The following is a 27461-nucleotide window of genomic DNA, read 5'->3' as shown; positions in this document are numbered from 1 at the left end:
CCTAATCATAAGGCTAATATGAGATTAGATTAAAATCAGAATGTTTTGACTTCTCAAAGTTGTAACGTCAATTCTTTGCAGTATGTTGTATTTAGTAATTTAGTTGGAACAGGCTATCTTATATTTTATTGTAAAACCCACACCTCAAGCACAAATTTACGCTGAATTGTTGTGGAGGGAATTTAGCCATAAATTAATGTCCAAAACTCAATTTCCTCATCTGTAAAATAGAGATAATTAAATTATAGTACTGACCACATGTATTTCTGAAGATTGAATGCATGGATTTCTCTAAATATGTTGTCTAGTAATTAGTCACCATTCAGTGAATTGTAACAGTGATAATAATAAACATTAAAAATAATACACAATGAATATATCAGTCCTATAAAAAATTATCTCTTTACACTACTCTTATTAACCAAAAAATACATATTTTCCTGAAGTATCATTTATAGTAATTTTTAATAACAGGTACTTAGAAAGCAAAATTTTATTTTTATCTACTGGTGAGACTGAAACTATAAAAAGTAATTTACTATATTTTAAAAATACTATTATTAGTATATTATAATACAGCTATAATTTCTTTTATCAATGATACAGATGAAATCTAATCGTGATAATAATTTTCATACTTTGCAATTCTGAAAAAATTGAAATAGAAGTTGAAAATTTCTTATTTAGAGAGAAATAAACACAAGGGTTTACACCAACTTTAATGACTCTAAGTGCAAGTTAAAACTTAATAAATGCAACTAGCCTTCAAATACACTAAGTTTTTAGATAGGTATTTTACTATGTCTTAAGTATATTGACATATTAAACTTAATATATAAGTGTCTGTCTTTTTAGAAATGTTTTAGTGTTTTAGAGAAAAGTAATTTAAATTATCCTGATCTTTCACTTACAAATCATATGTAACGATTGAGGCCAGAGCCAAAATGAGGCAGAGCTCTGCCTGAGTAGTTGTTTGTTGGACAGGGAAATTGCTTAAATCTGAAGAAGAGACTAATGGAAACTGCTACCCACTAATTTGTCCCCAAATGCCTGCAATTTCTTCTTGCTATGGGAGGATGCATTTATATCACTTCTTCTTCTTTTTTTTTTTTTTTTTTTTTTTAGTGTTAGCATGAAACATCAAACAGGAACTCATTTTACAGAGGAAAGAAATTCTTTGCTTTTATCGTAGGCCTATTTATTCTCATATCTCAAAGCAAATATACCATCTTAAGACTTTCAAAAACACTGGAGGGGCACCTGGGTGGCTCAGTCGGTTAAGCTTCCTTGGCTCAGGTCATGATCTCACTGTCTGTGAGTTCGAGCCCCACGTTGGGCTCTGTGCTGACAGCTCAGAGCCTGGAGCCTGCTTCAGATTCTCTGTCTCCCTCTCTCTCTGCCCCTCCCCTGCTCATACTCTCTCTCTCTCTCTCTCTCTCTCTGTCTCTCTCTGTCTCTCTCTGTCTCTCCCAAAAATAAATAAAGACTTTTTTAAAAATAAAAAATAAATAAAAATAAAAACACTCGAAAATCTCCCATTTAGGATTAGAATGTGAAGGAGCAAATATTCTGAAACTTTTCAGATACTTCTTGTTTCATATCCTTTCTTCACTCCAAAACATTTTTTTTTCTATTCCATCTATGACTAGTTAGATCCTGAAACTATAGTCAAAAGTTTAAGTATCATACCTTACTGTTGAATATCACTGAACAGCATTAGAGTATCTCTAGCTTTTCAGGCACAAGATTTACTAAGAAAGCCTAAATTTCCAACGCTCACTCCTCCTGGGTTCAATGTCCTAGCTCATATGATAATGAGTATCTGCGTAGGTGAAGAATGAAAAAGAGGTTAAAAAATAAAAGAAATTAAAAAGAAGAAAAGCATAACCGAAAAGTAAAAACAAAATGAAAAGGAATCCACAGTATCATCACGAGACCTGAGAGTTAAGAAAGATCCATCTGCTATCCAGAATGATAAAATAATTCTAATGACTCACAAGACTTGTTTGATTTTTTTAAATGATTGGATAACATGAATTATAAAGCACTTAATTAAAAATTAACTGTTGTGATTATATTGTTTTCTTATAGGTGGTGGTGGAAGTTAACAGTGAATTTCGAATCCAGGTAATATACAGCAAATCTATTTTTTTCCAAATTAAAAATTGAGAAAATTGTTTGGGAATCACAACATATTTTCCAAAGAAAATTCACCCGTATAAGTAAAATGAATGTTATGCTAAAATTAATAGATTATCAAAAATTTTTCCCAATTAAACATCCTCTCTGATATTACAATACCCTCTCCTCCAAAACCTTCAGCGGAATGAGAATTCTGAATAAAAGTTAATAGATACTACTACTTTATCCTGCCCATTCAAGGTAAGAGATTACAACACCAAAAATGGCACCATCAAGTGGCATTCAATCAGGAGGCAAAAACGTGAATGGATCAAGTTCGCTGCAGCCTGTCGTGAAGGTGAAGACAATTCAAAGAGGAACCCGATTGCCAAAGTAAGTATCCACCCCAAAGCATAGAATCGAAAGTCAGAATGGATGGGGTGGTTAAAGCTCAAAAGAAAATGCCTTTTAAATATTTTATGAATATAAATCACCAAGAAGTTATAACACAAAACAGAATTATAGTCACTTAGATTATGAAAACTGAACCACTAAAAGGATAAATTAAGAAATTTAGGCACATGGGTAAACAAACATTGACTAACCTCATTGGTAAAATAAATACAAGTGACCATATGTTATCCCAAATTCTAGGTAGAAAAATATAGTGATTTAAATTTTTTTTTAACATTTTTAATTTATTTTGAGAGACAGAGCACGAGCAGGGGTGGGGCAGAGAGACAGGGAGACACAGAATCGGAAGCAGGCTCCAGGCTCTGAGTTGTCAGCACAGAGCCCCAAGTGGGGTTTAAACCCATGAACCATGAGATCATGACCTGAGCCAAAATCAGTCACTTAACTGACTGAGCCACAATGCGCCCCCAAAAATATAGTGATTTAAATAATGAATTTAACACTCAGCATACTCAGAGGGACTATTTCAATGTGTATTCTTTCTGCCTTGATTGATTAGAATTGAATACCTACTTTTGGCTTTTTAAGTAAGAATTCACAATGCACTCTCTTTCATATTCTCTTGTATATCTTCCTTTGTACAAAGACACACACACACACACACACTCATAAATGCATCCCCACACACAGATTCACAGACAAAAATATATATACATACATAAACACATATACAAATATACACACATTCAGATAGATATACAGACTCCCCAGTTAGAGTTGCATAGAATCCTATAATATTTTATTTCAAAGAAAGAATCCCAGTTTCTACAAGTCATTTATTTGGGATGATCTCCTTACTTTTCTGATATCACATCCTCCCCATTTTCAGAATTAAGAACTTCTACAAAGCGTCAGATAACTCTTGTTACCTACATAAATCTACTTCAAATTCTCTTCTGAAACTTTACATTTAAAAAACATTTTGAATCAGGAGACCAAAGTTATATGATGACAACATTGCTAAACTCCTTGAGAGGGCAAGGAGTTCCCTACTCTAGAGCCAGTGCTAGCACAGAACCTGAAAATAACACAGACAATTGTAAATGTTGAATGAATGAACGAATGAATGAATGAATGGTGACTGCATAGTCCTGCATTTATTAAGGTGATATTTTATTATTTTCTTATTTGGTAGAAATGGAATTGAATTTCTTTTATTACACTGCCAGTTATTATGGAAAATACTATAGCTATAACTAGAAAAATATCTATTTCCAGCATTTCCCAGAAGAAAACAGGTACTCACATTCAATAGTTCTTGGGAAAGATGGCTGTTGTTTATCAAACGTAACACTTTTCTATTTTGCTCTCTGTAATATTTTCACCTGTGCTCTCTCTGCAGATTCACTCAGATTGTGCTGCAAACCAGCAAGTTACATACCGCATCTCTGGAGTAGGAATTGATCAGCCACCTTATGGAATCTTCATTATTAACCAAAAAACTGGTGAAATTAATATAACATCCATAGTTGATCGAGAGGTCACCCCTTTTTTCATTGTAAGTGGGCTCCATGTAATACATACGTTCAGGCTCAAATTATTTTTGGAATACCTTAAGCTCAGATCATTTGATTTGATTTCAGGAATCCCAATATGAGACATTTTTGATTGTCTCAATTCATGAGCATCTCATGACCCAACGGAACCAAAGTAAGATTAGGAGAAACGCCTTTATAAAATGCCTTACCAAAAATGTTAGCCTCTGGTCTGTCTCCAGTGGCAAGCTAGAATATTTGTTTGGGAGGGCAAGTACCTAACTCTTACTCCTTTTTTTTAAATATTTTTTTAATATTTTTATTTATTCTTGAGAGAGAGCAAGACAGAATGAGAGCAGGGGAGGGACAGAGAGAGAGGGAGACACAGAATCCGAAGCAGGCTCCAGGCTCTGGGCTGTCAGCACAGAGCCCGACGCGGGATTGAACTCACAAACTATGAGACGTGACCGGAGCTTGAGTCAGACGCTTAACTGACTGAGCCACCCAGGTGCCCCCTGATTTCTTTTTCTTTAATTCAGTTGAGAATAATTGCTTCTCTTTAACTCCAATCCTGAGAGATTATTTTTGAGTTACTAAGGGAGCCTTTTCTGAATAAACATACTTTATTATAAATTCACATTGCTCAGTCTCACCTGAGCTCAGAACGTGCTTTGGAAATATTCTAATCCATCCTTAACTGAATCACACTTCCATTCTTGAGAGTGGCTGGGACAAAAGTCCAAACCCTCTGCCTCATTTGCACTTTAAGCAGCTGACCTGATGACCAACTTGGCTAAAAAGTGTGAAGCCTTCTGTCAAACATTCCCACAATTAATTCTCTCTCCCCCAGCTCAGAAATGTTCTGCATTAAATCCAAAAATAAAATTAATTTTCTGCTTTTTCCCCAGAGTTTATCCCCAAGATATCCATTGTTCCATAATTATCTGTTTCTTCAAGAACCTTATTCTATCAACTTTGTTTTCATCTCTCTTCTGCTTTCTCCATTGGCTGCTTCCATGTCCATTTATCATCATGATCAACACTTGTTAATACTTAAAATAAAAAGGAAATAAAGAAAACCTTCCTTGATCTTGTAAGCTCGCTCGGTTAAAGCCCCTTCGATCCAGGGGTGCCTGGGGTCCAACTTGATTTCTGCTCAGGTCATGATCTCATGGCTTGTGAGATCGAGACCCACAAGGGGCTCTGTGCTGTCAGTGCTGAGACTGCTTGGGATTCTCTCTCTCCCTCTGTCTGCCCCTCCCCCACTCGTGCTCCCTTGCACTCTGTCTCTCTCTCAAAATAAATAAATAAACATTAAAAAATCCCCATCAACCCATATGCCCAAACACCTTCAAATAGTAATGGATGTTTGTGCTTTCAGTCACGCTGCCTGTTTGTACTCCTTGGGCTATTTCAATTCCTTAGCCTTCTATTCCAAATCTATACTCTGCCTTACCTCTGACAATGTTTACTCACAAAACCTCTGAGTCACCATGCCAACCTATTAGCTTTTCTTGAAGCACAATGCATTTTTATATGATATACCACATGGGTAAAATAGCATCCATTATACTTATGTACACATCATATATGAGTAATAACAATAACAGCAGCAACAATAATAATACAGACACCCACATAGTCACCACTTAAGCTTACCGAATACTCCCTTTCTTTGATGCCTCCTTTACCCCATCCTCAAAGCCAATAGCCCTGACTCCTAATTTCAAATAATGCATTTTCATTACTCTGCTTCTTTCCTCACATAAAACCCTTTGCTTGGAACATCTTGCCAATTCCCAGTTCCACTTGCTGAAATTCTCCTTCAAGATCTCTCTCAATAATTACATCCCCCTATAATGTTACAGTATGCTAAGTCTTCTTCTAAATAACTTATCACGTTACCTTTTCTCAAATGGTATTTTGAGTTTGTGTTTGCCTCCCCTTATTGATTCTAACTACTGCTTGCATCTACCTTCTGTAGCAAATAATAGGTCTTATTTTTTTTTTTTTGGTTACCCACAACACCTAGCATAGTGCCCAAACAAAATAAAAACTTAATACGTATCTGTTGCGCCAAATAATTATTCTTATCTTCTCCCCTAGATCTATTGCCGGGCTCTGAATTCCCTGGGTCAAGATTTAGAGAGGCCTCTCGAGCTCAGAGTCAGGGTTTTGGATATAAATGACAACCCTCCAGTATTTTCTATGTCTACTTTTCTGGGACAAATAGAAGAAAATTCTAATGCAAGTAAGTAATTCATTTTATGAAGTAAACAAGAATATACTGACTTCCAGATCACTCTTCACAGCCAAGCAACGAGAGGCCAAACTATGTGAAGGTACTACATCATTATGAATGTAAAAGATTAAGTATAGAAAAGCAACCAGAACAGAAAAGCACAAGAAGTCTCCATAATGGCTTCCCTTTAACTATGGAAGTAGCTCCAATCTGGCACACACAAGGAACAACTCCAAAGAAATGAGAAGGGTCTTCTCATGTAACTCACGCACCAGCTCAGTTGTAGACCCCTTGGGAGAAATCCCAGAAGTACTTTGTACGGTGGTGGCAAGGGCACTGGGAGAATTTAGCCTCCCAGCCCAGCTGTTCTGAAGGGCAAATCTCATCCACTTCTGTTCATGCTGCCTTTTTTTTTTTTTTTTTTTTTTTTTTTTTTTTGTTAACCTACTTTCAAGTCGTTAGTAGAAATCACTTCCAGGCCATCTATTTTGTGACCACAATCTTCAAGAGTTTTTGTTGACAGTAAATAAACACAAAGCAAAACTTGTTTTCCCTTTTTATATATGATGTCATAAATATAGGTTTTCCTTGCTTTTTACTCAAATTACTTATTTTATGTGTTTGGAATGTACTATAACCTTAACCTTGTTTGCCCCCCCATGCATAGTGAAAGCTGATGGTCCCAAGTGGTGTTAGTTAAGGGGCACCAGAAAACCTATAAACTTGGTAGAGCATTTATTTGTAAGAGTTTTGACTATCTGAAGGTATAATGTCCTCCTCATGGATTACTGTAAATGGCAACATTTTAACTGCCAAATATTGAGTCACTTGGGAAAGTTAACTGTCTAGCACACCAGTGAAGATTGTCCTAAATATATTTAAAACAGCAGTGACGATTTCTCATTTAAATTCAAAACTTCAACTCACCATAGTTACTTTTGACCTTTGAGTGGTATAATTTACTATAAATTCCAAAAATCCTTACAGTGTACTTTTATTTATTAAAATACTATACGTATACTTTGAATAGGTATCCCTTGTAAAATATCATTCTAAAAATGTTTGTTGTAAAAATTCACACAATATAGAAAAGAAAAATGGAATCGAAATCCACTGTTTGTTTTTCTTAGTACCATTCTTGAGAGGCAAGTGCGTGTGTGTGCACACAGTGAGAAGGGAGATATCTCTTACATTTGTGTTTATAGACAAGGCACTTGTGCTAAAAAAGACTGAATGTAAAGAAGAATTCTAGCTCATGAACACTGGCAGCTTTTCCTTCTCTAGTGTCCTTCATCAAAACTGTTTATAAGATTCACGGCAAAGATAAGGGATAAGACAAAGTATGTAGTTAAGCATCTCTTTAAACCTATTTGTTACTTACCGCTTCACTAAGGACCATGCAAAACAGAACTCAGCCAATGGGAACTTCCTATAATTTTTTCTCATTAAACTGTTTAATTCTCTCATGAACACAGTACTATTATGATCCCCATTTATAGAGGTGGACACTGAAGCCAAGATTATATAGCTAGTAAGTTCTATAGTTGGGAAAAAGTTGGTCTGGCCTTGATATCATTTGTTTCACCACAGTAGGCTTTAAAAAAAGGATAATACTAGAACATGAAAAGGAAACACAGAATAAAACATATCTTTGTTTTCTAACTGTCAGAAATGTGTAAGTTCCTGGGAAAATGTGATCTTTTTGTACAGGCAAAAGTTTAGAAAGGAGCTAAGCTGTTGAAGTAGACAGGGAAAATGGTAGAGCATACCTTATATGGACCAACCAACTTTAACACTTGTTAAAAAAGCAATATACTGTATTATAACAAAAATGCAAACTGTCCATTCCCAACCAATTTTTCTTGATTTCTAGATACACTGGTGATGAGACTCAATGCTACTGATGCAGATGAACCAAATAATTTGAATTCAAAAATAGCCTTCAAGATCATAAGACAGGAACCTTCTGATTCACCAATGTTTATTATCAATAGAAACACTGGAGAAATTCGAACAATGAATAATTTTCTAGACAGAGAGGTAATATTCTTTTTCTTTGATTGGTTTGTTAGTTTCCAAGGAAGTGACTCTAAGAAGAAAAGAAAGCAATATGTTTAAATTTTCACGTAATGGTAATGGTATAACAAATATCTTCAAAATGAAAAAAACGAGAATTCCACAAATACATTTTAAACTGTCACTTTTCATTCAATCCTACCTAAGAATTACCTCAATTTAAGACAACTAGATTCTGAAAGTACATGAGAATATCCATAAGGCAGAGGCAAAGGCTCTATTTTTTTCTATTTTTTAACGTTTATTTATTTTTGAGGGACAGAGCATGAGTGGGGGAGGGGCAGAGAGAGAGGGAGACACAGAATCCAAAGCAGGCTCCAGGCTCTGAGCTGTCAGCACGAAGCCTGACACGGGGCTCGAACTCACAAACTGCGAAATCATGACCTGAGCCAAACTCGGATGCTTAATCGACTGAGTCATCCAGGCACCCCTAAAAGCTCTATTTTTTTAATGTGTTCTATAATGAAATAGATTTAAGAAACAATTGCTATTACATCCCCCATCTTGGCGAGTCACAGTGCATGAACATGGTAGAAGCTCTAGGAATTCCTACAAGCTAAGAAACTTGTTTATCTTTCTTTTAGCCCAGAATATCCTAAGCTCATCTGACAACAGAACTCTTCTTTTTCCTTCCTATATCTCACCTACTGACAGACCACTGATTACTTCGGGAAATGAATCACAGAATCAGTATGATGGAAAGGAATTGAGTACAATCCAGACCAACCTTCTCATTTACCAATAAGAAAATAATTAGTGATTGTTAGCAAGTTAGAATCAAGTTAGAATTTATTAATGCCATGTGGTCCCATTATTTAATATAAAAGTATCAACATTTTCATCTTTTAAAAAATATTGATAGGATTTACCAGGTGTGTATGTATTTGGGGGTTATAAACGAAGAAGTTTTATTTTTGAATGGATAGTTAATTAAATTTTAGTTTAATTATTATAGTTATTTTGAAATGATGATTCCCCTATTAATGACTCCTACATTTAGGATAAATGAGATTATTTTCACACTGTTTAATGATCCCAAAACTATCAGTTCCTAAGTCACCTGTATCTCCTTTTTCACTTGTTTGAAAACAACCATCAGAAGAAATTAACTATTAACATTTTCTCTCTTAAACTTCCTTAAAGAGCCCAATGGAATTCCTTTAATGTCACAAGACTTTTAGTGGTGAAGAGCCCTAAATATTAAAGGAACTCTGCAGTCACTGGCAGGCCACCAGAGCAGATATTTTTAACGTAGAGACCACGGAGAGCCCTCATGATGTCGCTAACTATGAATCCTATAAAACGATATCCACAATTTTGAATGAGGATGTGTGTATGCATGTGTCTGGAAAAGGCTTCACGGTTTTTTCTAGCTTGTAAAAATTTAAGCACCATTGAGTAGAATCAAGAAGACGGATCATCAATAACGCCACTGCTTCCACCTACCACTCCCCCCTCCCAGAAATGCAAATCATTTCTTATGTCTTTATTCTTCTTGCACATTCCATGGCTGATTATTTACGGCTTGGAATTTTCATGCCATTAATTCTTGGTAAACCTTAATCTCTCTCCTCCTGACCATTTTGGTCATTTTATAAACTTTTGGTCACTTTATAAACTTTTTCAACCCTGGACATGTAATAAGGAATGAGGCCTTTAAAAGTGTTGTTTCTTTTAAATGACGCTGGATAAGCATTGCTGGAAATAGAAGTACCAACTGCTTGGGGCGCTTGGCTGGCTCAGTTGATTAAGTGTCCGACTTCGGCTCAGGTCATGATCTCACGGTCCGTGAGTTCGAGCCCCGCGGTCCGTGAGTTCGAGCCCCGCGTCGGGCTCTGTGCTGACAGCTCAGAGCCTGGAGCCTGCTTCGGATTCTGTGTCTCCCTCTCTCTCTGCCCCTCCCCTGCTCATGCTCTGTCTCTCTCTGTCTCAAAAATAAGGAAGGAAGGAAGGAAGGAAGGAAGGAAGGAAGGAAGGAAGGAAGGAGAAAGAAAGAAAGAAAGAAAGAAAGAAAGAAAGAAAGAAAGAAAGAACGAACTGCTATATTGATTCATTGAGATCTGCGGATTTTCAATATTCTCTGTTACCCTGTTTTAATCATAGATTTACGTTGAACTAACATTCTAAAAGAACTTTGCATGAGGCAGAATCAGGACTGTCTAGATCAACTGTGATATGTTTTGTAATGTGTTTTGATATGTGTGCTTTTAGCAATACAGCCAGTATTCCCTTGCTGTGAGAGGCTCAGACCGAGACGGTGGGGCAGATGGCATGTCAGCAGAGTGTGAATGCAACATTAAAATCCTTGACGTTAATGATAACATCCCGTACATGGAACAGTCTTCAGTAAGTGTTTGTCCTTGGAATTAATAACTTTAATTCTAAAATTTGTTTAAATAATTCTATTCATAGGGACACGTGATAGTTTTAGTCACATAAAACCCAAATGTAAACAAACACGTACATTGTCTTGTGTTTGTTTACATAATACATGGGCAAAATATATGTATTTGGACAACGAAACATGAGACTATAAACACAGATCTCTTTTCTAAATAATGAATGACCATAAACATTCTCTGAAAATCTGGTATAGTTCTTCTCTCACTCACACAGTTGGTGTTAAATTTTTTTTCCTTCTTCTTTCAGTATTCTGCTAGTATTGAAGAAAATGCTCTACATTCAAATTTGGCCCAGATTAGAGTAATTGACTTGGACGAAGAGTACTCAGCTAACTGGATAGCAGTCATTTTCTTTATCTCTGGAAATGAAGGAGGTTGGTTTGACATAGAAATGAATGAAAGAACAAATGTGGGAATTTTAAAGGTTGTTAAGGTATGGTATAATTACCCTAAATAATTTAGTTTTTTAGTCTTTTTCAAAATGTTAATCTTAAAATGTTAACATCTCACAAAATTGAGTAAAAGAATAAAATACAGTGTTTTAAAATGATATATGACATAGAGCTTTTTTACCATTTTTCCGCTTATATCACTTTATGAAGCCAGGCATTAAACTTGAACTTGACAGTGTCTTCTATTAATACACTATGCCTTCACAGATCATATAAATTAAGAGCATTCTAAAAATGAATCTTATTTTATACTCACAACAAAGTATGAGTAACCCTTAAGGTTCAGTTTCAGACGTTTGAAAAATATTTTTAAGCAGATTGAACATGGCCTTATAAAAATGTGTCTGTGTCAATAATGTACATTAATTAATATGCACTAAGAATATTTATCGTGTAATTAAAAGTTTAGTTCTCCAGTGTGTTTTTATAAAATTAAAATTAAATTACTGTCATTATAGAATTATCACAGTCCCATCTCCCTGTGGCTGCTGACCAAGGCTTATTATGAACACAAATATACTAGAGATTTGGTCCAGGCAACAAAGATTTGGTCCAAGTCAACAGAATTCTCCTATGTCCCCCCTACATTGATGACCCACCACATGTACCAGAGGTAGAATTTCCTCTAAGATGTGAGAAAAAGAGAATGTGACTCCTGGGGAGCTGATAGTGAAGGTTTCAGCCTGTGCTAGAAGATGGATTTATGCATTCTTTACGGCAAAACATAGTCATTTTTAAAACTATTTCCTTCTTTCAGAATAGTCCTGGGAAACAGACGTCTAAGAATTCTGTCCCCATAAGAATGTGCGATCATTTATCTCATGTCTTCATAAAGTGTCACTATGCCTATAGTTTCTATTTCCTGACGCAGGATGCAGATGTTTTAGTTTATTCCTCACAGCATCCCTGAAAATTAGGTTATATGCCCATATTGCAGATAAATACACTGAGGTTCAGAGACAGTATGTAACCTGTTCGAGTTCTGATAGCTAGTAAGTGGTATGGCTGACATTCAAACATAAGTTTCTCTAGCTATAAGTTCATATTGTCTCCTCTGTTCTATCTAGGATTCCATACTGGGGAAAATGAGTCCTAATCTTTTTCATCCCAAATAACTACATTACTTTTAAAAATTAGTCTATTTATCTTCAATATCTCTATCCATAAAATAAGAATAATGTTGATTTTTCTTCCAGGCATGACATCCTATATTAATTCCTTTATTATAATTATGTGTAATATATATGTATACATGATATTATAGACTTTCTTGGAATTACAAATGAAGCCAACATTATAGCAAGGATTAAAAATTGTACTAAATGGAGGGGTGCCTGGGTGGCTCAGTTGGCTAAGCATCCCACTTCGGCCTAAGTCATGATCTCACTGTTCCCTAGTTTGAGCCCCACGTCAGGCTGTGCTGACAGCTCAGAACCTGGAGCCTGTTTCAGATTCTGTGCCTCCCTCTCTCTCTGCCCCTCCCCCACTCATTCTCTCTCTCTCTCTCTCTCTCTCTCTCTCTCTCAAAAATAAATAAACATTAAACAAATTCAAAAAAATGTACTAAGTGGAGAGTTTGATGTATGAATCGATGGTCATCTAAATTACTCTCACATGAAAATTTAGAAAAATACACTCGGAACTTATGGGCGTAATGCATAGTTGTTTGTGAATTTCATAAGTGGTGAATTGACACCAACTTTCATAATGAAAATGACTACTTGATTATTTTATAATATGAAATAAATTTTTTCCAGAATATACTGAAGAAAATAAGGATTTTTATTATTTTTATACTCTGATTACTAGACTTATTGAAAGAAGTCACATTTACAGAAGTAAAATTTCTTCTAAATAGTACTTTATGGATAAAAAGTCAAATGATTGAATGCACTATATATTTGGTCCATACTTTGTAATAAATAAGGCTACTTTAAAAAAATGTTTATTTTTGAGAGAGAGAGCATGTATGCATAAGAAGGAGAGGGGCAAAGAAAGGGGGAGAGAGAATCCCAAGCAGACTCTGTGAAGTCACAGCAGAGCCCCATGTGGGGCTCGCAGGGCTCAATTCCACAAACCATGTGATCATGACCTGAGCTGAAATCAAGAGTTGAACACTTAACCAACTCAGCCACCCAAGTGCCCCTAGATCTACTTTTTGAGAAAAATGAAATGATAGAAGCTAACATAAACTTCTTTTTGCTACAAAATGCAAAAGACAAAAGACAAAATGCATCTATATATTTTAAGTTTTTAATTTGCTTGATGTATAATTAAAATTCATGTCATATATTACCAACTGTTTTGACAAAGGACCTAGGACAATTGGATTTTTTTCTTGCTATATTTTCATGTGTTTGTATTGAATTAAAGAAAGAATAGAGCGTGTATGTATATGTATTTATATTTAATTAAAGAAAGAGATGTAAGAGTTTTCTGGCCTATTATCAAAGGATTTGTCTTTCTTCCAAAATGTTTTTTCCTTATAGTAAAACTATTTCACTCTGTCATTTCTAGCCCCTAGATTATGAAGATATGAAGAATCTGCAACTTAGTATTGGTGTCAGAAATAAAGCTGAATTTCATCATTCAGTTATGTCTCAATACAAACTCACAGCAACCGCCATCTCTGTGACTGTGTTAAATGTAATTGAAGGCGCAGTGTTCCGTCCAGGTTCAAAGACATATGTAGTGACTAGCAACATGGGACAAAATTATAAAGTGGGAGACTTTATAGCTACTGACCTTGACACAGGTGTAGCTTCAACAACTGTTAGGTAAGACTGATATTCTCCAAATAACTTTTACCATATATGGAACTTAAATACAGTGTGCTCTCTTTAGAAATTTTAAGTATCCAAATTAAAATACTTTATTTTTGAAACCATCATTCAATCATAAAAAGTACTAACTACTGAATTGTTGTTTACTTTAGAGCTTTTAACTTAGGAAAACATAAAAAATTGTGCAAATGTAAGATGTAAAAAAAGTAAAGGTGTAAAATGTGGAAAATATTGGAAGTTTGACATTTCTGTGTTTATGTATTTTATTGACCAATTAGCTGATTACCACATATCATGGTTATTCTCCCAGAAGATCTGATGGACTGATTTTCCCATTGCAGATCTGCCCAGATTGAAATCAATTAGATTTAGTTAGCTCATTTCAGCTACTCTCTTCACTTTATAATCAGCATTGAATAATGATACACTCTCTTTGTACTCCACAGATGTGAGTTCATTGAGGGCGGACCATCCCTCCCATCCCCTCCCATCTAGTCTTTGAGTTTCACAGTGCCTGAGACAGAGTTATCTAAGCAATGTTTAATAAATATGTAAATGAGAAGGAAATTCAACAGAAGCCCTATAAGGTCATTGTGAATATGAGAAGGGGGAGTAAAAATTGGGAGAGAATGAAACCACAAACTGATGGAGAAGTAACTTAACTTCTTAGGGAAGAGAACAGTTTAGAATTAGAAGCAGCCCAGGGAGTTCCAGGATCTGGGTCTTCCAGGATAGTTCTGATGCTACCAAAACCAAATGAAAATGAGACTTCAAGCATCAAAGATGATTCTGACATCCAAGTGGGCATGAGATATTCCATTAGAAATGGCTGCCAGCAATTTATTTTTCTTAAATTTAAACCTTTCCTATTTATTTTTAAAAAAATTTTTTTAGAGAGAGAGAGAGTGGGGGAGAAGAGCAGGGGGGAAGAAAAAGAGAGAGAAAGAGAGAGAGAGAGCGAGAGAGAGAGAGAGAGAGAGAGAGAATCTTAAACAGGCTCCACACTCAGCAAGGAGCCTGACTCGGGGCTTGATCCCACACCACCCTGGGTTCATGACCCGAACCAAAATCAAGAGTTTGATGCTCAACTAGCTGAGCCACCCAGGCACCCCAAACCTTTTCTATTTCTGAATGTGGTGGCACTTCCCTGATAAAAAATAAAGTCTCTAATAATCGAAAATAATATCCAGGGGTTATAACTACTGACTTGAAATATGTGTTTTATAATCAAAATCTCTGTCTGTTTCTCTTTTAGATAGCTAACATTAATTTGTACTGTTTTCTTCAAATACAGATATGTAATGGGAAATAATCCTGCTAACCTACTTGATATTGACTCAAGAACAGGCATAATTACTTTGAGAAATGCAGTTACCATGGAACAATATAAAATGCTTGGGGGGAAATACCAAGGAACAATTCTATCTATAGATGGTAAGAAATCAACTTAACTTTTTTTCCCTTCTAGAGGAAATTATATATACACTCAAATATTAAAATTTTAATTGTTATATTTTGAAATAATCCTTTCCCAACAGAAAAATCATACTGGCTATTATAGATTCAAATTTTTAATAATATGAGAAACAGTGTAACTCAGTGGCTAAGCCCATGAGCTCTGGAGTGAGACTGGATTGGTATCTTTCACCATCCCTTAGTAGCAATAAGATTTTAAAGAAGTTACTTAACCCTTTTATTCCTCAGTCTTTTCTTCTGTAAAATGGGACTCTAACATTATGGATCTAGAGATATTAAAAGAATTATTAACATGTAAAGCACTTAGAAAAGTGCTGACATTCAATAGATATTAGTTCTTATTCATTTCAAATGAAAATTTTAACTTGTATTCTTAAATTACTTTCAAATAGTTAGTCCAAAAGAAAAGTTGACATGACTTTACATAATTTTTTTGGAAAGGTGATATACAACTTCATGTGAACAATTTGGAAGTAGCATGCTTATATTACTTTGCCAAACCAACAGAATTAAAATTAGGTTGGCCACAAGAGGAGAGAAGTCTGAGACTAATTCCACTAAGCAATATTTGCTAATTCAGTTCCTCTTCTTGACTTTCTATTTCTCCCCTTTTCTCTCTCTCTTGTCTTTGATTGTCCTAGACAGGGGTTGACAATTTCCACTTGCTTTACAGATTAAAAACAAATGAAATAGCATGTCTTTAAAGTCATTCAACCAGGTGGTCCAGTTGGTTAAGCATCTGTCTGCCTCTTGATCTCAGCTCAGGTCATGATCTCATAGTTTGTGAGATTGAGCAATGACAGCCTGGGGGCTGCTTGGGATTCTCTCTCTCCCCCTTTGTCTGCCCCTCCCCTGCTTGTGAGTTTGTGTACACTCTGTTGCATGTACTCTCTCTCTCTTAAAATAAATAAACTTTGAAAAGAAACCATAAGTTTAAAGTCTTTCAACAATTCAGAAATTTACCAAATTATACTGGTTTTTTATCATAATTAGTCAAAATAAATGTAGTTTTAAGAAAATTATTTATTTATTTATTTTGAGAGAGAGAGAGAGAGAGCAGGAGCAGTGGAGGGGCAGAGGGAAAGAGAGAGAAAGAGAATTCCAAGCAGGCTCTGTGCTGTGAGTGCAGAGCTCTACATGGGTCTGGAACCCATGAACTTTGATATCATGACCTGAGCCAAGACCAAGAGTTGGATTCTTTTTTTTTTTTTTTAACTTTTTTAATGTTTATTTATTTTTGAGAGAGAGAGAGAGAGAGAGAGAGCACAAGCGGGGGAGGGGCAGAAAGAGAGAGGGAGACACAGAATCCGAAGCAAGCTCCAGGTTCTGAGCTGTCAGCACAGAGCCTGTTGCGAGACTAGAACTCTAGGACTGCGAGATCATGACCTGAGCCAAAGTCAGACGCTCAACCGACTGAGCCACCCAGGCACACACCCCCACCCCCCGCCCCAAGAGTCAGATTCTTAACTGACTGAGCCACTCAGGCACACCAAAAATAAATGTGGTTTTAAAAATATACATTACAAATAGAAATGCTGATTTAATCTATAGATAAAACTTGTTTTGATTCAGTGCTGAAATTATCTTAAGCAATTGCCACTTTACTCCTTTTGCAGACAGCCAACATCAAGCTTAATTAGATACATGAAGAAACTGGAACTTCTGCTTATGAAATTATTAGGCTTAGGGCAAATAGAGAGCATTCCTTTTGTCTTCAAAAAATGCAAACTTATAAGTAGCGTATGCAATGATAATGATAAAAATAACAACAAAAACAACAGCAATAGCAGAATCAGCACAGCTGAGCTGAAAGGGCATGGGCTTTGATATTGGATAGACTGAATTTAAACTTGTCTCTGTTATGTTTCTTCATTTATTCAAAAACTATATATTGAATCCTGATGAAATGCCAGCCATTGTGCCAGGTTCTAGGGTTATATCAATGAACAAAGTCTGACACAGAGCTCACATTTCTGTCATAGAGATAAAAACAATGATTTCAAACAAAATCATTCCTATGTGTTTACCCAATTTTAATAATCTTAGGAGAAGTCCTAACTATAAAAGTCTGAATGTACAGAGATGTTAATTATAGCATTATCTATAATAATTAACAGGTAATATGTGTAGGTAAACTATGGTCCACTTGATGTGAAATTATGTAACCATAAAAAAACTATATAATGAAAAGTTTATTGACGTATGGAAGAATTCTCACAATGCAAATTAAAAAAAATAAAATGGAATGAGCCATATGATCTGTCAATATAACATAAATAAGTAACAAATTTTAGGCATTATAATTAAGGTTAAAAGATAATGCAACAGTGCCCAGGTGACTTAGTCGGTTAAGCATCTGACTTCAGCTCAGGTCATGATCTCATGTTCAGGAGTTCAAGTCCCACATGGCGTGTAGAGAATACGTAAATAAAAACTTAAAAAAAAAAAATGAAAGACCGTAAAACAACAAATAAAATCTAGGTCTAAAATATCGAGAAGTGTGTAAAACATTGTCTAAAAATGACTCCACTGTGGCTTATCACACACCACTGGCAAATACATAACATGACATTTATTGTTTATGCTTCTCAACATATGGGACAGTTTTTCAGGAGAGCACTAATATTCACCTTGGTCTCGGGTTGTCCTGGGTGGCTCAGTCAGTTAAGTGTCCGACTTTGGCTTAGGTCGTGATCTCACAGCTCATGAATTCCTGCCCCATGTGGGGGTCTGTGCTGACAGCTCAGAGCCTGGAGCCTGCTTCAGATTCTGTGTCTCCCTCTCTCTCTGCCCCTTTCCTACTCGAGCTCTCTCTCTCTCTCTCTTTCTCTCTTTCTCTCTCTCAAAAGTAAGTAAACATTTAAAAAATTTGTTTTAAATATTCATCTTTGTCTTATTTAAAAACTCAGTCACAAACAAGAGACGATTTGGGAAGTTACTGAATTGATGAGAAGAAAAACATTGAAATAAATTATTGATTCAAAAAATGGCTTTGTGTTGTTCGACAATTATTACAGTATGTGTATTAGATATTTCTTCCATTTTAAATCTTGTTACAGATACTCTTCAAAGAACTTGTACTGGAACAATTAATATTAACCTCGACGGTTCCGGCTGGGAAGAGAATAATAAAAGTAATCAGGGAACCACTACTGAAGGCGGTGGAAATGATGGCGGTGGAAGTGCCACTGGAGGTGCCACTGGAGGTGACACCGGAGGTGACACCAGTACTAACACAGCCGACAAAACTTCCACTGATTACGGCGGTGGTACCAATATAGACGGCAACACCTATGACCAAACAGGTGGTGATTACCAGAGAAATCCCTTAGATAATGTCCATTTTGGCCCTGCTGGCATTGGACTACTCATCATGGGATTCTTGGTCCTAGGATGTAAGTACTTTTAACAATCTTATTCATAGGCATCCCCCTCCCTGAAATTATGGGGAGGAGATAAGCTTTCTGATCCTTTGATGAAAGGTACTTTCCAAATTCTTATTTTGTGCACGTATCAAGAAATGCCTGTTTGCTGTTGGGTTAATAAGATAAGAAAGTCAAAGTGCAATGGAGGACAAAAAGTTCCTTGCATTCAATCTCAGTGCAATGGGAAAGTGCCATAACAGGCAGGTTCAGACTGCTATTTGAGTGAAGAAGACAATCAGAAAAGATCCGAACAATCAGAAAAGGCTACACGGAAAAAGCAAACTTGCAGAATGTAACATAAAATTTATGAGAAGAGCTAATTCTCTAATTTCACTTTTTTAGCCATCGTAATTATTAACCAACATTTTAAAACTTTAAAATTAAGTATTTTATAATGCTTCTTTATTTATTTATTGAGAAACAGAGAGACAGAGACAGAGTATGAGCAGGGGAGGGGCAGAGAGACGAGGGAGACACAGAATCCAAAGCAGGCTCCAGGCTCTGAACTGTCCCCATAGAGCCCAACGGGGTTTGAACTCACGAATTGTGAGATCATGACCTAAGCCGAAATCGGACGCTTTGCCAACTGAGCCACCCAGGCACCCCTAAAATTAGGTACTTTATAAAAGTAACTTAATTACTCAGGCATTGTTTATCTCTACTGCAAGTAATAGATGACTTTCACTTTGAGCTTGTTTTTTATATTGTTGATTACCTTTGGGTAGTGTAGTTGGTAACAGATTTAAAAATTGTGCATGGGCTTTGGGGTCAAATACCCCTAGATACAAAGCTATCTCTAAACCCAGCAAATTTTCAAGAAAGCGAAATATACAGGATTCTTTCCCTCCTTTCTTTCTTTTTCCCCTCTCTTACTATCCCTCCCCTTATTACTATCCTTACTATGTTCCTTCCTCTCTACCTTGCTTATTGTTTCTTTCCAACCTTTGTCATATTTTCGACTTACATAGCCTTTACTTCATCCATCCGTTCATTCCAAATCATTTATCAAGATTATATCATATAAAAAACTCCGTGCTAGAAACTTACTTAAATGAATAAGAAAACCCAAATGATTACCAGAAAGACCTTGTTAGGTAGCATAATATTCTCTATTTGTGTGTGAATAAACTCAAGAAAAAATTCCATGTGGAGGAAGTCTTTAGGGAATAATTACTTGAAGCATGGGTAAGATTTTACTGCTGAAATAAAAAAAGCATGCATGTGTGAAAGGAAAAAAATAAAGGCATGGAGGAGGGAACGCAAAGACTCAAACACATTGTCTGTCCTCTGCAGCTCTCCTTTTTGTCTCCTTTAATATTTTCCTGAGTAATGACAGCAAAAAGACTCATCTGTTTTAATGGTGTAACAATATCTATAATTTGAATACTAGATAACAAATTAAAAAGTTGATCACAGTCTAGAATACTGAAGCTCGCACTGATTTTGGTATCTGACCATCAATCAGTTTGTTTTCTGAAGCTTTCACAGTAATTTTAAAATCAAGTGCCATTATATTAGAGGTTCAAATTTAATCATAAAAAGCAAGTTGTTTTATTTTAATGTGGCTCTGTGGCTAATTCCAATATTCCTATCCTTTCCCCATCAGTGGTCCCGTTTTTGTTGATCTGTTGTGACTGCGGCGGCGCCCCTCGTGGGGGCGCTGGCTTTGAGCCTGTCCCCGAATGTTCAGATGGAGCAATTCACTCATGGGCAGTAGAAGGACCACAACCGCCTCCCATAGTAAGTGCTAACTTGTAAGAAATGGCCTTTGGCAGTCACCGACACTCACCCTCATGCACTGGAGCCAAGACGTTGGCCATCACTTGTGGTCTGTGCTGTTCTTTGTTCTGGGACAGCCAACGTGGAAAATGAAGAGAAATCAAAGGTACATCGAAATCAGATGGAAGTAACCAGGAAAGGCTTTCGAAATGAGGTTCAGGTTTTAAATGGATTTCAGAAGTTTCATAAATAGTGTTCTTTTAGAACCTGAGGTAATTTGAGAACAAACCCGAAGTATAATGATAGAAGCAAAAGAGTCATTAAAATGGGGAAATGTTTCTTGTCTTTTAGAGTGGATCCACTGTCTGTGTACCACCGGTACTACCTAGTAATGGAAATCTGATTGAATGCATTGACACCTCAGGTAAGAAGTTTTTTGGGTTTTGTTTTGTTTTTTTAATTTTAACAGCTCAAATGACGTAAGAAGGAATTCTGTTTTGTCTTTGCATACCATATCAGTTCTCAATTATCTTATTAATCTTTAAAATTATTTCTATCATTCACTTTTAAATGACTAATTTGCAAATTCAATGGTAAGGAAAAGCCTATAGTAATTATTATTTTTATATGTTGAATTTTTAAAATCTTCCTCAATGATTAGAGAGCACTTATGAGACGACTCTATTAGGACCTCTACAAATAGGAGAGAAGAACTGAAATGTAGCCACAAGTCAAGTTTGGTCTAGGTCCAAAAAAATACAGTTGACCCCTGAACAACACAGTGTTAGAGATGTCGACCCCTGTGCAGTCAAAAATACAAGTATTAACTTTTGGCTCCCCCAAAACTTAACTATTAGTAGTCTGCTGCTGACCAGAAGCCTTACTGCTAGCATAAACAGTTAATTAACACATAGTTTGCATGATATATATATATACTATATATATATATATATATATATATATATATAATACTGTATTCTTACAAGAAAGTGAGCTAGAGAAATAGTTTTTAAGAAATCATAAGAAAGAAATAATACATTTACATTACTGAACTTATTCATTAAAAAAATCTGCATTCAAGCCCATGAAGGGTCAACTGTACTAATTAGAATTAACATACAACCCAATTTTTTTAAGTTTATTTATTTTGAGAGTGAGAAAGAGAGCACAAGTGGGGGAGGGGCAGAGAGAGAGAGGGAGAGAGAGAATCCCAAGCAGGTTCCATGCTGTCAGTGCAGAGCTCAACGCTGGGCTCGATGTGAGGCTCAATCCCATGAACCATGAAATCATGACCTCAATCAAGAGCCGAAATCAAGGGTCAGGCACCTAACCAACTGAGCCACCCAAACTCCCCAATGTATGACCTAATTAAAATAGATCTGTGCTCATTTCTGGAGGCTAAAATCTACCTTCACAATTCATGAATGATTCAAAACTACTCTGACTTAGCCACTATCATGACAAAGAAAAAAATTGCATCCATTCTCAGCATGAGCATAAAGGTTGACCTAAAAAGACTTGTCTGGCTTCTTAAATTGAAAGTAAGTGGATGAAACACCATCAGAATCTTTCCACATTCTCAGCTGAGGCTGTGTACAGGTGATGGGAGTTTTCCCTTGCGCACCGTTAACCAAAATTATAACTATGACACGCCTTAAAACAGGGGTGTAGACTAGTTCACAGGCAGAAATGAGGGAACAATTAGAATTTTACAGCAAAGGGATAGCTACCATGTTAGTAAAAACAAAGGTTTTTTTTTTTAATTTTTCATAACTTTGAAAACACTTGTACCATCTTGCCTTTTCTCAATGTAAACAAAGTTAGTGATTCTCTTATTTTTCTCTCAGTCTTTTTCAAACTTGTTATCGTTACTTTCCTACTTAGAACTCTCTTTCTTTTCAAATGTGCATTTATTTTTGAGAGAGAGAGAGAAACAGAGTGTGAACTGGGGAGGGGCAGAGAGGAGAGGGAGACACGGAATCCAAAGCAGGCTCCAGGCTCCAAGCTATCAGGACAGAGCTGGACATGGGGCTCGAACCCATGAACCATGAGATCATGACCTGAGCCGAAGTTGGACGCTTGACCAACTGAACCACCCAGGCGCCCCCCTACTTTGAACTCTTTAAAATGGGAGAGGCACAGGAATGCTCACAGCCTGTAGAAACATACCTTACCCAAAGTACTAGACACACTAGCCTTTAAACCTATCTCTCCTCCCAATGTCTCCATTTTTGTTAATGACACCAACATCCCCTCACCTCAAAAGCAGAAGCTGGTTGACTCTTCTATCTTTTTATTCTTTTTTTTTTTAAGTTTATTTATTTTGGGGGCAGGGTACACATGCAGGCCAGGGAGGGGCACAGAGAAAGGAAGAGAGAGGATCCCAAGTAGGGTCCCCACTGCCAGTGCAGAGCCTGATGTGGAGCTTGAAACCATGAACCACATATCATGACTGGAGCTGAAATCAAGAATCAGAAGCTCAGTCGACTGAGTCACCCAGGCATCCCTCTATCTCCCTATCCTTGACACCCACTCTGTTCTCAAGACTTGTCAAATCATCAGTCTATCAGGATTTACTTACACATTTATCCCTTCATTACATCTATAAACCTTTACACAAATCTAGAACAAAGCACAATGAGAGGCACCAGAGTCATAAAAGTATAAAAAACACACTGTCCCTAAAATCAAGATCTTTAAAATATTAAAGCCATGAGGCATTTATCCCACAGTCAACACTTTCCCTCTCCATGGCTCTTCCATAGTCTGACCCATGATTTTATCTAACTTACCTTGAATATTGTAACAAGATTCTATCCACCCATCACATCCAAGTGAAAACCAAGGTTCTCCAAGTAAACCTTTCCTCACCACAGCCATGGCCTCTCCTCTGAAGCCAGTGGTTCTTGGGCGTTCTTCTGGACACCCTGTGCTTCTAACATGTTGGAGTATTCTTATACTATTTAACTTTTAGAATTTCGGTGTTTCCCCCCCAGACTTCCTCAATTTGAAATCAAACTCTCTAAAGCATATGTTTTTATAACCTCTGTGCACCGCCTCCAGCATGACACAATTACCACAAATAGTTAACATCAATTAACAAATTAACAAACTGTGGGGCGCCTGGGTGGCGCAGTCGGTTAAGCGTCCGACTTCAGCCAGGTCACGATCTCGCGGTCCGGGAGTTCGAGCCCCGCGTCAGGCTCTGGGCTGATGGCTCAGAGCCTGGAGCCTGTTTCCGATTCTGTGTCTCCCTCTCTCTCTGCCCCTCTCCCGTTCATGCTCTGTCTCTCTCTGTCCCAAAAATAAATAAACGTTGAAAAAAAAATTAAAAAAAAAAAAAACAAATTAACAAACTGATTAATAATATTATTTTGAACTCAATATCATATTTACAGCTCTTTGTGTTTGTCTTTATTTGATTTAAATGAAGAAACCATACATTATAGAAAGTTATTAATTTTTAGTCTACAAGACACTAGAGAAAGTAAACTTGATTTTATCAACAACCTTTAGGGGTTTACACAAATGAGTATGGCGGCAGAGAAATGCAAGATCTAGGAGGAGGAGAAAGAACAACAGGCTTTGAATTAACAGAAGGAGTTAAAACATCAGGAGTACCTGAGATATGTCAAGAATATTCTGGAACATTAAGAAGAAATTCTATGAGAGAATGTAGAGAAGGAGGTCTGAATATGAACTTCATGGAAAGTTACTTCTGTCAGGTAAGGTCTTTAGCCCCATGCCTTCCTTTCCATCCTGTGCCCCCGGCTCTACTCCAGGCTGCCACTAGTCCCCAGCAGGGCTCTAGCAGTTTCCCAGCCTCTAGTCTATGCCTGACAATCATACTGCTGCTGGATAAAATTTCCGTAATTCTGAACTGATCACTTTACTGCTCTCCTTAAAAACAGCCAGTGGCTCCCAGCTCTATTTGTCCAAGGCATGAAGTCCAAACTCCTTAACATGACAATTAAGATTATTCATAAATTGACCCCTTCCCTCATCTCCAATTACTCCTTACCACCAATCCCACATACCACATGTCTTTGCCTCATTCACACTGCTCTATTCCCTTCCATGCCTTCGCCTATGCTGTGCCCCTCCTGGGATGATTTTATCCATTATCTCATACTCATCTTTTAAGACTCAACTCAAATAACACTGCCTCTCTGAAGCATTTACTGTTAGGCCTCACGTCTAAAACAAAATTGATGTTTCTTTATCTATATTTCTGTAGTGCTCTGTGTATACACCTTATAGAATATACCATTTACATTGGTAAAATATGTTTATATGTCTACCATGGTTTTTAGTGCCCTGTCCATATGTTCTCTACATCATGTTACCAGTACCTAACTCAGTTCCAGGCACATAGTAAACGTTCAGTAACTGTGAGTTCAAGAGCCACAGACACTTCCAAAACATTCTAAGAACAAGCAGGAATTAATTTTGCCATACCCAGGTAGAGACTGTCTGTAACTACTTAAACTTTCAGGGATTTCCTATCTCTGAAACTGTCTTATCTCTGATAGATTTACATCCTTCTACATCCTGGCCTAAAATATTTTCTTTAACTCTCCTACTGGCTTAGAGGGTGGCTGATATCTTGAAAGAAAACACTGATAAATCCTTTCAAATAGGAGTAGATAATAATAAGAGAACTGTTGTTGAAACCCACAGGAATACTTCCTATCCATGTCCCTACAAATGAATGTTATTTTCATGAAAAGTATATTTCTGCCTCAAAACTTGTGCATCTTACCACTCCTCCCGCCCAGGACACACTGTGTGCTTTATTTACCCCCACTGCTTTATTCTAACCTCTGATCAAATATCATTTTCTGAGATGCTGCCCGTGGCTACTCTGTCACTCTATCCCTTGGCCCTGCACTTACCACTTCCTGATAAATACCTTATATGTTGTCTGTCTCATCCTAGTACAAGGTAAGTCTAATGAGAGAGAGACTTCAAGTGTTTTTGTTCACTGCTGTATTGCCAAGTTCCTAATAGAGAGGGTCTGGCAAATGGTAAGGACTAAAAAATATTTTTGAATGAAACGGCACAACGATTTCGTTTGCCGAGAAAAGTATTTCTGATACTTAACCTGAAAGTTTGCAATCCAATATTACAAATGATAAAAAATGAAATAAAGGTGCACATGTCTGTGGGCTTTCACTTTGAATTGAAGGAGATCTGATTTCTAAAAACCTTCAGTTTTAAATCCCCAAATGGCATGGAGCCAGAGTCAAATGTTCCTGTTGTTTTGCTAAAAAAGCCACATTCAAATAAATCTTCACTGAACCTCCAAATTCACTCCACTAAGGAAGGAAAGCACAGTCCTGGATGAACCTGAAACAACTATGAACTACCTTCTTTTCTACAAACCAAGGGAAAAGATTGGTGTACTTCAAGTTCAGGACTTTTAAGTACCTTCTTCTAACTTGGTTACAAAATAATTTATGCGATATTTTACTTGTGCTTTTGTATCTAAAGTGCACCTACGATGATTTTAAAAGTCGAAATGTATTATCAGAATAACAGCTAAAATAATTTCTAACCAAATTCTTTCAAGCAATTATATAATGATTTTTAAAACATCTTGGAATTTTGTTTTATATATTCTTCTTTGGGTAGTGCCCTGGAAGAAAAAAAGGGATAAAGATTTCTATTATTGCTAAATATGTATCCATAATTTCATTTTCTCTTCTCTCTGCAAATCCAGAAAGCATATGCTTATGCAGATGAAGACGAAGGACGCCCATCCAATGACTGTTTGCTCATATATGATATTGAAGGTGTAGGTTCCCCTGCTGGCTCCGTGGGCTGCTGTAGCTTCATCGGAGAAGACGTGGATGACAGCTTTTTGGACACACTGGGGCCTAAATTTAAGAAGCTGGCAGATATCAGCCTGGGAAAAGAAGCTGAACCATATCCAGACCCTGATCCCTCTTGGCCACCTGAGAGCACCGAACCGATCTGCCCTCAGCAGGGAACAGAGCCCGTCATTGGTGGACACCCACCCATCTCCCCACATTTCGGCACTACAACTGTCATCTCTGAGAGCACCTACCCCTCAGGACCTGGTGTACAGCATCCTATGCCTATTCCTGATCCTCTGGGCTATGGTAATGTCACTGTGACAGAATCTTACACCACCTCTGGCACTCTGAAGCCCTCTGTCCATGTTCATGATAACCGACATGCAGCAAACGTAGTGGTGACCGAGAGGGTGGTTGGCCCAATCTCTGGCACTGATCTGCATGGAATGTTAGAGATGCCTGACTTGAGAGATGGGTCAAATGTTATAGTGACAGAAAGGGTAATAGCACCAAGTTCAAGTCTACCCACCTCTTTGACCATGCCTGATCCTAGAGAGTCATCAAATGTGGTAGTGACAGAAAGAGTCATCCGACCGGTTTCTGGCATGATGGGCAATCTAAGTATACACCCTGAGTTATCAAATGCCCAAAATGTGATTGTGACAGAGAGGGTTGTTTCCGGCTCTGGCATAAGCGGAATCAGTGGCCCCGCTGGGATAAGTGGAGGCAGTGGCCTGGTTGGCAGTGCAGCTGGAGTAAGTGGCAGTGGCATTGGGCAGAGCAGCCTGGGAGGAGGTGGGGGCCTGGGTAGCAGCTTGGGGGGGACAGCCACCATTGGCCACATGAGGAGCTCCTCTGACCATCACTTTAGCCAGACCCTTGGATCTGCCTCCCCTAGTACAGCCCGAAGTCGAATCACAAAATACAGTACAGTACAATATACGAAGTAGCCAGGATCCCAGCACACTTGTTCTCAGTAATGGTGATTCAGATCCAG

The 27461-nt window shown here is 37.1% G+C and overlaps 1 protein-coding gene across 2 annotated transcripts in view; it reads left to right on the top strand.

Moving 5' to 3' along the window:
- The window catches only part of DSG1 (desmoglein 1), a 34857-nt gene extending 7443 nt beyond the window's left edge, over positions 1 to 27414 (top strand). The window contains exons 2-16 of one of the 2 annotated variants that reach the window (XM_047087007.1): positions 2092 to 2127; positions 2383 to 2514; positions 3938 to 4093; positions 6177 to 6321; positions 8186 to 8352; positions 10600 to 10734; positions 11038 to 11223; positions 13760 to 14019; positions 15320 to 15459; positions 18561 to 18662; positions 18708 to 18896; positions 20533 to 20666; positions 20997 to 21069; positions 24162 to 24370; positions 26368 to 27414. In XM_047087007.1, coding sequence (XP_046942963.1) covers positions 2092 to 2127; positions 2383 to 2514; positions 3938 to 4093; positions 6177 to 6321; positions 8186 to 8352; positions 10600 to 10734; positions 11038 to 11223; positions 13760 to 14019; positions 15320 to 15459; positions 18561 to 18662; positions 18708 to 18896; positions 20533 to 20666; positions 20997 to 21069; positions 24162 to 24370; positions 26368 to 27414 — 3111 coding nt within the window. Of the gene's footprint in view, positions 1 to 2091; positions 2128 to 2382; positions 2515 to 3937; positions 4094 to 6176; positions 6322 to 8185; positions 8353 to 10599; positions 10735 to 11037; positions 11224 to 13759; positions 14020 to 15319; positions 15460 to 18560; positions 18897 to 20532; positions 20667 to 20996; positions 21070 to 24161; positions 24371 to 26367 lie in introns of both variants that reach the window. The other variant, XM_047087006.1, reaches the window with a different exon arrangement.
- The last annotated feature ends 47 nt before the right edge of the window (positions 27415 to 27461 follow it).

This window comes from Lynx rufus, unplaced genomic scaffold, assembly GCF_022079265.1.
Source record: "Lynx rufus isolate CCGP_SWC_20201006 ecotype Redwood Valley unplaced genomic scaffold, mLynRuf1.p SCAF_22, whole genome shotgun sequence".
Taxonomy (NCBI): Eukaryota; Metazoa; Chordata; class Mammalia; order Carnivora; family Felidae; genus Lynx; species Lynx rufus.
The sequence above is the reverse complement of the archived record's forward strand: the minus strand, read 5'-3'. Positions and strand labels throughout refer to the sequence as shown.